Consider the following 15,610-nt stretch of genomic DNA (forward strand, 5'->3'; position numbering starts at 1 on the left):
TTTCTGGCCAAAAGACAAGCCCTTACGGGTTTCGCAAATTAGCAAGTGTCTGACTGCCAATTTCACTAGCGTGTGCGAAATTATGAAAGTCAACGCGAATAAACTTCGTGTTGTGCTCTCAGACCGGAAACAGGCCAACGCGATCGTAAATGATCCAACATCGAAAATCGCGTGTAAACAGGGCAGCGTGCTGTTCGTCTGTACAGATTTCTTAAAAATTGTGTTTTTGCAACTGGTCGGCGAGATATCTCAGAGACTAATTCGTCAATCGACCTGCAAATGTTCGAAAAACGAACAGCTATCGTTCGACATAACCTTTTTTTAAATTTTGCATTTTTGCAAAACTTACAGCTTTTTTTCTTACCAAAAAAACGGGGAATTTTTTAAAACTCCATTTAAGCCAAATTCTTGAAATTTGTCTTTGTCAAGCGGAAACAAAAATAAATTCTTTTTGAATTTTCGGTTTCACATGAATGGCATGACCGGAATCCCACCAACCACTTAACTGTACATTTTTGAAAGCAGTACATTCAAGATCAATCAGAGGTCAAACAATATCGAACGAAAATTCATGTTAAAAGTTCAATAATAAACGATTCGAACCCCAAAAGTCTCATCCAATTCGCATTGATTGTTCTCCCGAAATCCATCATCAAGAAAGTGTTAAAAAGCGTTATTTGTAGCGGAGAGATAAGATAAGACCACGTTTCAAACTAACTATCCCCTAGTGAACGTTTTCACTCTTTCGAAAAAAACGCATCCGATGGTGAAATGGGTGTCGAGAAACATTCGTCATCAATGACTTCGATTTCCCATTTGAAGTCCTATCTATTCAATTTGGTCGGACCAATCGTGCTCTTTTTTCGGACCTAGAGATAATGCTCAAAGCATTCTTAAGATTTCTAAAGACCTGACGGAATGACATTCGATCGTACACGAAATCCCAAAAGAATTAGCTACTGGATTAGCTCAGGTTTGTGATTTCCAGTCTAAAGCAAGTAAAAGAAATGGCTGCAGACAATATTGTCTGCGAAGCCCTACCATGGCTGCGTACCCGCACACAAAGTTGAAATATATGGCGTAGTCATCCATTCGAATTTAGCTTGGGTGGATCAGCTGAAGCTCGGAGTGGACTGCTTCAAAGACCCCCTAATTGAATCATTAAATATTTTGACTTACGTGCGATTACATTCAGGATCATATGACATGGCAAACATCGGTGGCCATTCACTTTCGTATCGGAAGATTTCCTCCGGGTTTACTTTCTCAAAAAACGTCGTCTTCGATAGGGTCATAAATTGCAATAGGTACAAGCACTTGGGCCACAAAGCCACTTGAAAACATTTCTCCCGACAGTGAGTACAATTTCGAAGCAGCTCACTGTAGCGTAATTCATCGAACGAGGTCGTGGGTTTGATCACTGTTTTACAGTGGGATTGTAGTAATATCACGAAAATCGATTCTTTTAATTAGTTAACAAATAATTAGAGAGAAAATTGCGGAGAAAATTCGAGATGCAACGCATTTGCATTATGCGAAACATGTTTCACTGCAGTGACAGACGTCAATTTTTACTATATTTAAATTAATATTAGCCTGGATTGGGAAGACTTCTATAGACGAGTACTTTTGAGGATCATAAAGTGCGACGATTTCTATTTAAACTTCTTTTAATACCAGGCATTGAAGTTGTTACTTGCCAAGTCAGGACCTTTGCTTTGTTTCCATTAACACTCCCTTTAGAGCCGACTGCCGGCTTTGTGATATCGCGAAAATGAAGAGTTGGATGAAATCCAAAAAAATGCGGCTATTGGCGCCGATTCGTTGGCGGTTTAAGAAGAAAAATATCAATGAACAAATTTTGGGGCATAGTCTTTCTAGACGAAACGGAAACAGAAAGAGTGCAACACCGTTGGATATTCAGTTTCACCAATAAGTTTTGTCCGGATTCTGCTCCGGAACAGAAAACCAACCGCGGGTCCCTTCACGGTATCGCGATCGATTCATTCTTTTTGATGTTGCACTTTTCACAATAAAACTATAGCGCCAAACCGAATCAAATTCAAGTTGTTCATTCATTCACCTGAATCTAAGAAAACGGCGCTTGTTGAATTTATTTAACACGTTCCTTGGGGGTAGCATTTCCCCCCCATATTTGTACTCATCAGCATTTCAAAACAGGGAAACTCAGTTCGCTATCACAAGTCGCTTCGGCAATTTAAAATGCCGTCTCATATTCGGATTTTTTTTTAGAAAATGATCATGTCCCGCGACTGATTAATTACGAAGAAAAATGTACATTTTAGCTACGGTTTTAGTTCTAGTTATTAACACGCTGTTACTATTGCAGCATCAGAATAGCTAGAAAAAAATCCATAGGAAGTTACGATTTTAGCATGCCTTTTTGAGCTAATATCTCGAAATAGTACATCACACAAGCCACCGCCTTAAATAACGTTTCGTCCGCAATTTTCTCTCTAAGTAGATTTTGACAAACACGCGCATATTTTAATTTTGAAAGATAGGTGTATTCCAACAACAACACTTAAATTTAAACCAAAGGGCGGCTATATTATAAGCCTGCTTTCAGTATTAAAAAATCTGTTAAATTTGAACAATTCAAGCCTAAAAGGTTGGATGGAGCATATTTGTTAAATAGCTGTACTAAGTACCACGCGTTTCCACCAAATGCCTATCATATAAATCTTCAAGCTTGTTTCAACATATTAAACCTGTGAGTTCTCATAGCCAATATGAAACTTTTTTTCTAGATGAAATATTAATATCGTTTTCGTTTCACAGATTTCCTATGAAATATTGCCGCAATTTTCACCCGTCAACCGACAATTAATCAGCCTCTGTTTTCAAGTGAAACCGGAACCAAAATAAACAAGCATTGTACCCAAAACGAATCTAAATCCCGGGTGCTCTCTTTCCGCGGAACCTGGCAGGTAGTACCGACGCATAACAACAGTAATCCCCGCAGAGTTGCGTAAATTCGCGTTCACCGCGAGCTTTCCGCTATTCAATTATTCCTGGTTTTCAATCATGCCAACCAGTCGTTTGTGTGGTGAACAAACATTGCAATCGAGATGTATGCATACCAAGATTCTTGGATTCGATCCAGATTTACATTTCAAATGACCGCTAGCGAGTGTTAGAATATTGCGTCACAGATTCAGGGTTGATACCTGTTATGGCATACAAATATGCTGGAAAGAAAGAAAAAATATTCGTCCAAAATCAGCAATGTAGCTTAAAAAATTTTCGTTACCCTTCGCTTGAACCTTAGTATCCACACAGTTTATAGAGAACAGTTGCGCAAAGAGTGAAGTCAAAAAAAGTCTACCTATCGAGCACAATTGGAATCCATCTCTGATATCTTTACAGCAAAGCTGGATTCTAATTTTGCTCGATTGGTAGACTTTTTTTGGCTTCACTCTCTGCACACTCTTTGCGTACCTTTCTACTAAGGCCTTTGAGTATCCATTGTTTGATCGCGCGTCCCTCATTTCTTTGGCAATTTTGTAATTAAATGGAAAGTAGCTTTCGGCACGTTCCGTGGTGTGTCGGTTGCGTTTTTTTTATTTTCTTGTTACCGCAACGCCCCGAAACAGCAAATCTTTGGATCGAGAACAGAAATATCATTCTGAGAAACTGCGAATTTCATAACTTTAGGCGATTAATTGTAAAGCACAGAATGAAAAATAAATTTCACTATTTCACTTCGTCTATATTTCTAAGATTTCCAAAAATTGAATATTTTTCATGTTATTGAGTATGTCTTACTTAAAACATAATTGCAGAGCGAAATGAAGCCCTGGGATTAACAGTATGATATTTATCCATTTTCCTCTATAACTACATTAGAACCACGCATTTAGAAGCCAAAAGACGGAAACCAGATTATTCACTTCCGTCGACTATTCAACGTCGTATATTTTTTTCTTCTACCTCATGACCAGCATCAATGAAGAAACTAGATGCTGCAGCGCATTCGAACTTCGTACGCCTCTGTGGGATAATACGAGGTGGGAATTTATGAAGCAGAAGGAAAACAGAATACCGTTAGTCGTTCGGCGGCGAAACATAATGAGTGCCTGGAGGTTAAGTCATAAAAGACAGCTACCCTTTACGGTTCACTGAGTGGGATTCATTTTCGTGCTTTCGTCAACAGGTAGCATTCACATGGAGGCAGTGAAGTGAACACACCCATGTACGGAGAGGAAATTCTTCCAGACTTACCCGGTACTGTAGTCAATTCGTTTATTTTGTGGCGGATTTATGTTAGTGGTGAATGATGATGCTTATATAGCGATGCGCGAAGACTGAAGCCAAAAGTTCCTAGCGAAACCAAAACAACGGTTCCAAACGAGCAATGGAAACACGGAAGTATCGCGTGGGGAGTATTTAGAATGAAATTAAAAACTACAAGGGGCAGCCCTATGGGGTTGCACGAACTGTAGACGTAGGACTATACTACTTAATGTAAAATATTTATTTTCTTAGTACTTAGTGTGTGGGAAAAAACACCCGGACCGGTGAAGAAAAATCAAATTTTAGACAATATAATCACATCTCATGTATAGAACAAGCTTTCTAGTTGATCTCAAACAGATCCTAAAAGTTCAAACACCCATGGATAACCCCAAGTTTGTAGATGTGTTTCGATGCCACAGGATTGTAAAATGGTTAATATTACGTCATGAAAATTCAATTCTTCCGTGACAATTGTTTTTGCTCGGAGCTGGAATGCAAAATGCCCTGTGTGTATGCAAAGCTCATGATTTTTTGGGATATTAGCATTGATCGGAAAATACTTTCCAACGCTGCGCATTGCATACATACAGGACATTTCGCAGGTCACCAGAAACTGTTCATTTTACCACCGCCACATGTTCATTTTACCCACTCGCTATAAACATATCTCATTTTTGGACATGTTTGGAAATCAAGAATCATGTTTGAAAAAATGTGTTTATGACGAAGTATTTTTACCAGATATGTACAAAACATGTCTAACAAGAAATATAAGGTGATTGTAATATCTCATTCACTTATTAGTTAGAAAATAATGACTTTGCTTAACGTGTTCATTTTACCGCCATATTACATTCGCCCCAAACATTGAACCCAAGCGTACAATGCAAAATGAGTCAACGCTGATGATGATGGGTAGAGCGAAAGAGACAACTAGTACCACCACAACACTATTAGCGTATTTCACCAAAATTCCACGCGGCCTTTCCCGATTGAAAGGAACGGTCGCGCTTAGCCCATCTGTCATAATATCGTGATTTTGCATAGCGAAGAGCTGAATGATAACACATTTTGTTCCAAAAAACAGCTCTGCGTTATGCAACACTTTGTGCAGGTTGATTATACCAGTTGCAAGTGGGGCCAAATTCACCAAGTTCCGTAAAATTCCTTTTAAATTACAGAATTGATAAAATTGCTTAGATGAGCTAAACTAATTAATCAAATCCTGTTTTAAAAACTGTCCTTGCGTTTAAACCAAAATGGGAAGCTTATTACTACCACTACATTACATAATTTCAAGCGCAAATAGCAAATACATGTGCTAGTTACACCAAAAATTTACTGGCAACATTACAGCGGCATTTAGGAAGCAGTTGGAGCGGTCGCCTGTTGGACGACACAGGGTAGCGTCCCTCCACAGCCAGTGTAACGGACTTCTAGCTCAGCTACACTGGCTGTAAAAAACACAGCGCAGTGATCTGCTTCGCCAGCCGTTCAACAGGGAACTGAGCGTGTCTGGCCAAGTCCGTTCTTTAAATAGTCGATGATGACGTCATTCATAGAAGCGTTGCGCGCTAGGTACACCAATCCGTCGTACAGGGCTTGGGAAGCGCTATCTTCTGTGTGTTAATACGCGATATTTTGACAAGGTTGTATATTATTTAATTTTTTAATGCTATGATATCAAAAATCTTTGGGTTTATCTATTGGAATCTATTCTTAGAAGTATTTCGAGGCGATTTGTGCAAAAAAATTGAAAATTTATCGTGAGATGGCTGAATTATATGCGTTTAAAATTGGACCACTTTTCGTTACATACCATTTTTGTAGAATTTGCAGAGTGCACCCCCATATCGAAAACAAAGACGTAGTCCTACGTCAAAAGAAATGCATGTAGTTATGCTTACACATTATATACATACATACTAAAATACTTTCACGATACAAATAAAACACGAGTAAGTTTAAACACATTAAAAAAACAATTGATCAACTGTCTAGTTCCTCATTGCGTACAACTGGGAGATGTAAAGTCCTTTTCTTCTTCTTCTAGTTCTGATTATTTTCCCTCAGCCTATTTCCGCTACGAGGCCAAACACCGACGCCAGAGAGGTGAGACCCCCACTATCTGGACTAGATTTCGACCCATCAAGCAACGGCTTTCCTTCCCTTCCGAAGGAAGGCGTGACCACAGATTTTTTTCACCTTAGAAAAATCTCAACGATTTCGGCTGGGATTGAACCCAGACCAATTGGGGCGAGTGGCGGTCACGCTCAACCACCGCCGCCATCAGATGTAAAGTCTAAATATTATAAACTTATCGAGCAGTTTACTCCTAATATCATGACATTCGTCATAAATATTCATTTTGAATTGCATCAGAAAACTAGCCAACTGTGTGGCAATATTGCTATTACTCATCAACTGCATTCTCGGCATATCCTCTCTAGCGCAACGAAAAACATGTAGCTCAATAACGTTAATCGATGCATTTCCGAGTTGCACAATAGGAAGTATTGTGAAATGTGATAAATTCGTCAAACATTATTTAAAACTTTTTTTATTTTTTTATTTCGACTTATGCAGTCACAATTTCTTTTTTACTTTTTAACGACATTGAATTAGAGACTACTATGTAGGGAAAGTTACGAAAATTAGAGCCATAGTACTCTAGTGAGAGCAAGGATGTGAAATATACAGATCGGAAAACTAGAAGTTGCAGGGTCATTAGAAACACGCTTACAATCCTACAGCCTAATCTTTTGTCTTCTGCTGGCAGGAGTCGAGCTTATGCAGCATAACTACGAATCACTCAAGTCTACCAACGTGTCTTCTGGTTTTAATTAAAACTACAAGTCACTCGCTGTTCACGCAGAACTCCTGATTGCCAAAGCTGATTACTATTTAGTTTTAGTAAAAAACACGGCTTACATATACTAGGCTAGCTCGTTAGCGTGTAAACATTTAACGAGTGCGCGTCATAGAAATCGTCGGTGAAAACAGTTTTATGAAATTCATTTATTGTTTGCTGCTAATGAATGATCGGCACCTGATGAATCATAAGAAAGCTATGCCGACGTCCAAAACCTTTTCTGGTAACAAGAAATTACGATGAGATATGTTTTCTATGGCATGCAGCCAAATTCCTGATTTTCGCTAATAATCACAAAGATGCACTGATTATCCACTGGGTCTAGAGTAATTATGGCGTAATTTACGTCATGAATCCGTTGCATATTATTTTTTTTCACCGTAAGAGCTCCAATATTGTCAATCAACATCATTCGAGAAATCCATTTGTTTATCTCAACGATTTCTCTGACGTCACCAACAACTGTCAATTCGCGGAGTAGCATTCGTTTCTGTGAGCTGTGGTAAAAAATATGTGTCAGAGAAGAAACTTGCCTTATAGGCTTGTTATTTGCTCACACAATACGCACAAAGAGCGAAATACGCCGATTAAAAAAAGAGCAGCACAAAAACACTGCGTTGTGCAGATAACCCACACAAAGAGAAACTTGGAAACGAAAAAGAGAAAGATCTGTACACCAAGAGATGCCCAAATTCACACAAAGAGTCACCTTAAGGAGCCACTTTTTTGTACCTCCCTTCACTGACAAAAAGGGAGGATGGCGAATCAAACTACAATTCATATAAAGTCATCTTCGAATCCCAAGTAAACCCAGTAACAGATGCGTGGACGTAAGCGGATGCAAAAGCTCGGGCGACAATCGGGCTCTGCATGGAAGACGACCAGGCAAGTTTGGTGCTCAATGGTGCGAATGCGAAGGACGCATGGGATGCGTTGAAGACCTACCACGACAAGGGTTGGAGGTCTATCTCCTCAAGAAGTTGACGAATCTGGAGCTCATGGAGGGCGACGACGTAGAGCAACATTTGCCGACTTTTTCCGATCTGTTGCAACGCCGATGTTGGACACGGGACTAGTTGACGATACAGTTCGTGGAGTGGAAGTCCAAGTGGATCATCGCCGCCGACGTGGAAGTGGTGGTAGCAAGTTCGTTGGTGCTGGAAGTAAACAAGCGGAGACGCGATCCTGTCTCCAGTGTAAACAACCTGGATATCTGAAGAAAGATTGCCCGAATAGTGCAGCTGGCGAATCAGCGACGAATCCGATGAAGAAGAAGTCAGATGAACCGAAAGCGAAGCAGGCGCAATCAGTTTCCGCGGGACCGCTGACGTGGATAGTGGGACAAGCTGAACCGTCGAGCTGGTTTATCGATAGTGGTGCTTCACGACACATGACGGGAAATCGGAAGCTCTTTACTGTGTTGGAGCAAACCGGCAGTACGAGCGTGATGTTGGTCGATGGCGAGCGAGCCGAAGTAGCTGGAATGGGCCGTGGAATCATCGTTCGCGTGACGGCCACCGGAGAACCGATAGATATCGGGTTGAGCGAGGTATTGTATGTGCCGAAATTTACCAGTGGACTTGTGTCGGTGAGTACTGAGTATACTTGCGAAGAAGAGCTTTGATGTGGGGTTCACTAAGAATCGGTGCGAAATTCGAAGCCGCACCGGACAAGTGTACGCGGTACGCGAGCGACACGGAAGCTTGTACCGTTTGTGTGTTCCGGAGCAGGCGATGATTAGTGTCGCACATGACGCTTTGTTTGCATACCTATCACAGACGCGTGCGACCGGGATCTTGAAGCGGTCCGCTCGATTCACGTAAACAAGCAAGCTGATAGGATGAAGCTCATAGACCGCGGAGTGCGTACGGTGTGCCAATGTTGCCTAGAGGGAATGATGGCACGGGCACCGTTTCCGAAAAGTGTGCATAGAGGTTCCAAGGAAAAGCTAGACATCGTACACGCTTATCTCAGTGGTCCGATGAAGAGCACGCCGCGTGGAAACCAATACTTCCTTTGTTTGGTCGATGGCCATACACGAAAGGCGTTCGTGTACCTTCTGAGAAAGAAGTCTTGCGCTGCAGAGGAAATCAAGGACTTCATTTGCTTCTGCAGGACGCAGATGGGCAAGCTTCCCAGGCTGCTGTAAACAGACGATGGAGGAAAGTTTACCAGCAAAGATTTGCAGAACTTTCTCCGAGCGGAAGGTCAGAAAGGCGAAACCGATACCTGAAATAAATGGCGCTTTGTATGCTGTTGGATGCGAAACTGGATCAAAAGTACTAAGGAGAGACGATTCTGACGGCAACATCCAAAATCGGGTACCTTCCAGATCAATCGGAATGAGTCCTTACGAGAAGTGGTATGGAAGACTTCCGTCACATGAGCACTTCCGGATCTTCGGCTGCTAAGCCTGGGTACACGTTCTAGCCGAGACACGTGCCTAAAGCGCGTAAGCTAAAATATTTTTAGGCTACTCCAACGAGCATAAGGCCTATAGGCTGCTGTATACGATTTCGGGACGAACCACCATCAGCCGGGATGTATTGTTCCTCAAGGATTGTCGTGTGGATAGTGAACGCGAGGCCGAGCGGAAGCTAGAAGCTACTGCTTCGATGGTTGAGTCGGAGCCACTACCGGTTCAGGTAATCACTCGTGATCCGACATCCGTTCCTGCATTCGAAGAAGATCCTGAAGATGAAGAAGACTTGCTTGGGTATGAATCGGCTGAAGAAGTGTATCAAGGGTGAAGACGCTCCTGTTTTGGAGAACGAAAGCCAGCGGGAGAATCCTCGTCGTTCCAGCCGGGGAGTGTTGCCGGCGCAGTTTGGAGATATTTTTGTTGGTATGGCAACGGTGGACCAAGATGATCCGACAACGTAAGAGCAAGCAGTCAGCTGCTCTAACAAGGAGGAATGGATTGTGCCAATGAGTCGTTGGTGTCGAAAGATACATGGGAGCTTGTGGACCCACTACCTACTTGCAACATTGTCGGTAACAAGTGGCTGTACAAGGAGAAGTTGGATGCGGACGGCAAGTTCGGGAGAGAATGAAGGCCAGACTCGTGGCGATAGGATGCGGCCAGCTTTTGGGATCTGATCTGATTTTGGGATTGGGATTTGGGACGCTAATGGATATACTGCAGCAACTTGGATTCGAACATTGTAATTCCGATTCGTGTTAATATCGAAAACAGATTGGAAAGAATGGGTGGATGCCAGAGCTTTCACCATTCATTCAAATTCAATCCGAACGAACCACAATACAGTTCAGTAAAACGCTTGCCTTCACCCCAACCGAATGAATTGCCGCTATGGATACCGAAGCAATAACACAAGGAAACAGAAACAGAAACGAATATATCCACACACGCTTGCATAAGCACGTATCATTATAATGATGAACAGTTGTGAGTATCATTGAGAGAGAGGATATCAGTATTCTCTTCTCTCTTGAATAGTGGTTCCTCTTTGCTTGATTGATTATTTAGTGAAATTGGTTCAAGAACATACAAGCTGTTGAACCATTCAGATTCATTGTGTAATGCTGAATCTGAATATAAAATTCTTCTGGCCATATTAGCGGTTTTCAGCGTCTTTCGCTACGTCAGTTAAGAACATATGGCTTGTGAAGCGGACATTAGGCAACAGGTACCGCTTATTTGATTCTGCTGAGGTTTGAGGGGAAAAAATGAAGAACTAGTTCAGTTCACGATGCATTATAAATTTAGGGAAATCGTGGATATTCAAACATCGATATGCATTTATCAGTTTTTTGGATGTTGGTTCCTCAGACGATTCAGCCCAACACATATAGGTTCATTTTTTTCTAACATTGTATCTCTAGCTTACGAATATTTGAAATTTTATAATCGTGAACCAAAACGAAGTGGTTATAAGCTTGGTTATAAGTTATTCGCATTTAACAAGGACAATATATGTTTCAAACTATGATGTACTACATTCTTTTCCTAAATGTTGTACAGACAGGTTAAATGTTAACAAATATAATATTAACCACAAATTCGATGAGCAAGATTTATGACTCCTGATTAAATTGGATACCTACTAACGGAGTGTCTAAAATGTACGGCATATTGTGGAATATTTAATAATCAAAAAATTACTTCGAGCTGCGTCTAAAGTTGAGCAGGAATAGCAAAATTACACATGCCTTTTAATCTTTGGGAAGAAATTAGTATCCCGCTTTAATGCTTTAGTGATCTGAACAGCTTAGTTCGCTGCAATTATTCCGAGCTTGGCGAATAAAGTTTTATTCGGAATATCCTCCAAATGAATCTTGACAGTTGACTTTAATGCCTTTATTCTAAGTTACCCGAGATTTTTATTGCAACCAGGCAACCAAAAATGTTTTCAAATTTTGTTTAAATGGAAAAAATCACACTATATTGTTTTTCCTATTCCATCAACATTATTATCCTATCATTCAAAATTTGTCAACTGGTTAATAAAAACAATTTAACAAATTGCATTCATTGACATTTAAATAAAAAAAAACCTGTTTTAATCCACCTAGCGGTGCAATTGTGCCTTTCTCATTTCTCTAAACTATGGCACGGAGGCTTTTTATGTTCAACATAATTGTGGAAATGTCCATTACATTCTTAGTACACTTTGCACTTATACACAATGACATGCCAGCCACGAACTTGATGAGCTACGTGTCGACGGTGAAACACTTGAAACAAAAAAATATCATACTCCATTAGCCTAATCAGCATTAGATCAATGTTATCTGCTTGCTAACTCATTTTGTCATGCGGCGATGGGTATGTGAGGAGGGCGAAAGTCCCATGAACGAACGACTCCCCAGCTTAAATTGGTATGCTTTGTAATATAGTGGTGGTTTAAAGATGATGGGTTAGAAAGGGAGGGGTATGAGGTGGTGGTCTGAGGGGTGATTTAAGGAGATTTTTAAAGGAGGGGAGTGAACAGTAGAGGGGGAGTGTAACCCCTCTCCGTAAACCATCAACTACGCCCCTGTTAAAATCCAGAAACCTTAAGCGAGTCGAAAAAAAAAATTTGGCCGGGATTAGGTTGACGTTTTTCAGAGTGATTGCATAACCTTTCTATATGAGAAAGGCAAAAATGTGCAAAATCCACAAAAGTGAATCTTCGTCAAATTTTTTTCGTGTTTGCATCAAATCTCGACGTTTTTGCACCTTGAATACATTTAGCATCAAAAATAAAAATTCTATTTTTAATTTTTCCTATAGTTTTTATGAGAAATTTCTGTGTGGCCGCACTCTGAAACCCGTAATTCCGGAACCAGAATTCCGATCGATCCAAAATTCAATAGCAGCCGATGGGAAGGTTGCACCTTTCATTTGAGACGAAGTTTGGGCAAATCGGTCCAGCCATCTCTGAGAAAAATGAGTGACATTATTTGACACATACGCACATACATACATACACACACATACACACACACATACACACACACATACATACACACATACACACACAGACAGACTTTTTCCGATCTCGACGAACTGAGTCGAATGGGATATGACACTCGGCCCTCCGGGCCGGGATTAGGTTGGCGTTTTTCAGAGTGATTGCATAACCTTTCTATATGAGAAAGGCAAAACATGATTTACGCAATTCATAGTCATGTGAAATTCAAATTAAATCTAAAACATTTTTGATGCTCGTATATGTCAGGAGCAGAACACGTAAATTTTTACGATTTTTTCTAGTTCTGTGTAATACTAAAAAAACCCTGAGTTGAACTTGAACAACGACTGGCTTATGAATATTTAAAAATATATTGTATTCCATAAGACAAATTGTTTTTGGTTTAATAATTGAATGTCTTCCAAAACTCGTTGAAATGTAATATGCAAAGGTATTCTGCGTATTAACGATTTTTAGAATTGATAATTTACTTTTTCAAAAGTTACAAAAGTTTTTCTGTGATCGTTTTTTCTGGTCAAGTCTACCCACCGCGGGAGCCTTGACCAAGGCTTGGGGAGCAAGAGAATTTTAAAATATCAGAACAAAAAACAATGGCATATAACATGCTGTTATCTTTTCTTCCCATATTGTTGAGGTTCTTAGTACTAGTTAAAAATATAAAACGATTGTATTTCATGAGCTTTGATTTTTTTTAATGCATTGCTTTTTTGGATTAACTATACTGATTACATTGCAGGTTCACGTGTCACAAAATCAGCCATAAAAATCATTAATGTATCTATCTGTGGTGTCCTTGAAGGATTGATTGAAAATTTCTCTTCTTTTTGGAAACGGAAACGATTTTTCCAAAAAAAACACCATTTTCACCTGAAAAAAATTATTAACAAATCCATAACATTAATATGAAAATTTTGACGAAAAAATGGAATCGTTCAAGGACACGGCAGTCAAATTACGAACAAGCAAAAATAAAGTTTTGAAATCCGTTGCAAACTCTTTCGGCACTCGTAGTCACCGCAAATATCGTGATAATCGCGTTTAAAGTTTCAAATATAAGCGTAAGGGAGCAAGATGAAAAACGAAATGAAGAAGATGAAAAATTAGCTGATGGGATCGAAACAAATATAAAAAAAATTTAGTACCAAATGGAACACGTTATTAATAATTGTTGAATTTTGTGCTTGGTAAAGTCTCCACATGTTCCCTTAACCCTATTTGTATTTTCACAATTCGACATATTCAATAGGTTGATGACAAAGCTAAAAAAATATTGCATATGAAAAGCGCACAGAATATCTCGAATAAAAATAATAAAAGACAATAAACACATTCTCGTTATGAGTGCTACTCTCCGGGGCAGCTGGGCGGCATCATTTTTCGTACCTACATTCGCACCCAGCAAGCAAAGAGAATCTGGGTGCCTATGTACAGCTTGCTATGGAGAACGAATGATGCATAGCAGTTGATATCTCTTCGAATGGGAGAGAGAATGAGCAACGGATACTATTACGCTATGCTCATATACCTACACTATAGAACAGCAATGATTCACCAGCCTCGGTGGTGGTGAACCAAAGCCGTCAACTCCGCAGCTCAGTGGTGAATGGTTCAATAGGGTGTATGTTCGTGAAGCGAAGATCGAATGAAGAGTGTTCGTTCTTTTTCAGCTGATTCGTTTTCCAAGCTCTGGTGGATGCATCAGCTCATATATGTTGATAATTTGCTGTTGGTATTGGTTGGTCCTGTGCACCAGGAGGAGGAAATCGACCAGGTCGAGCAAGTGTTGCAGGAGCGACTCAAGATTACAAGGCTAGGTGACATCTGAAGTTTGCTGTGCTTTCATCAAGAGTGGTGGCACGATTAGATTGGACAACGCTAAAGGATCGAAGTACCCAATGGATCCGGGATACTACAAGGTGACCGAGGATAACCCCAAGATAGAGAGTAGCGAGGAATACCACAAGTTGAGCGGTTACCTGCTGTACTTGTCCGTCAGCAGCCGTTCAGACGTCGCAGTGGCTGTCGGAATCTTAAGTCGGAAAGTTAGTTGCCCGTCGATGACCGACTGGACCGAGGCGAAGGGCATGGTGCGCTACTTGATACACACGGGTGACTACGGATTGACACTTGGAAGGAGTGGACGTGAGCTACTGCTGTCAGGATACTGCAATAGCGATTGGGCGGGCGATAGTAGGGATCAAAAATGTTGTACTGGCTACATGTTCAGTTTAAAAGGAGCGACCGTGACTTGGGTAAGCTGGAAGCAGAGCTGTGTGGCCATGTCCACCATGGAGGCTAAATATGTAGTCCTCTCAGAGGCTACGCGCGAAGTTGTTTGTCTACCACGTTTACTAGCTTAATTGAACGAGAAACATCGACGACCGACAATCATCTTTGAGGATAACAGGAGTTGCCTAGATTTCGTCGCATTGGATCAGCAGATGAAAAAGTGTAAGCACATAGACACGCACTATCACTTCACCACAAGCTCCTGTTCATCGGACGATATCGAGCTGCAATCTAGGGGCAGATCACTTGTGATGCATTTTTGAAAATCAGCGAAATTAAATGCATTTATTTCCATCAAAATAGAAATTCATAATGTATTTTACTTTGCGTGCAATGTTGTTTGCGTTGCGTGTAAGACGTCAAAACCCTACAGAAAAACTAGCCCTACATTTAACAAAACGTCGAACAAAGTGAATCATCGTAGGACGTTTGTTAAACAAACTTTTCTGCGAGGGAGTGCAAAGCTGATGCAAAAATGGAAATTAAATGCATTTTTTTCTAATTTGATGCAAATTTGTTATACATTCTTAGAGTGATCTGCCCCTAGGCTGCAATACTGTACATCGGAGTACATGCTTGCGGATATCTTGACCAAACCGCAACGGTCAACCTAGATCAAGAGGTTCGCTGAAAAGATGGTATTGGCAATCGTGCCGATCGAGGAGGAGGCCGTTAAAGAGACTCGGTGTTAAATTCACGAGGAGGAGTGTTGTGCCCTTTCCGGATGTTGCGCCAGGCGTTTATGCGCGAA

General features: G+C 40.6%; 2 protein-coding genes across 7 annotated transcripts in view; one reads left to right on the forward strand and one right to left on the reverse strand.

Moving 5' to 3' along the window:
• Nucleotides 1–15,610, reverse strand: part of LOC131677065 (probable G-protein coupled receptor No18) — a 138,826-nt gene that overhangs the window by 108,479 nt on the left and 14,737 nt on the right. The gene's annotated exons all lie outside the window — the stretch shown is intronic.
• Nucleotides 14,466–14,930, forward strand: LOC131693738 (uncharacterized). Its single transcript, XM_058981854.1, has one exon. It carries the CDS (start codon nucleotides 14,466–14,468, stop codon nucleotides 14,928–14,930), a length of 465 nt encoding a protein of 154 aa, XP_058837837.1.

The sequence above is a fragment of the Topomyia yanbarensis genome, chromosome 1, assembly GCF_030247195.1.
Source record: "Topomyia yanbarensis strain Yona2022 chromosome 1, ASM3024719v1, whole genome shotgun sequence".
In the NCBI taxonomy this organism is placed as follows: Eukaryota; Metazoa; Arthropoda; class Insecta; order Diptera; family Culicidae; genus Topomyia; species Topomyia yanbarensis.

Excerpts from the sequence above, each read along its gene's own strand:
- LOC131693738 (XM_058981854.1), top strand. The coding sequence starts at position 14,466 with ATGGATCCGGGATACTACAAGGTGACCGAGGATAACCCCAAGATAGAG.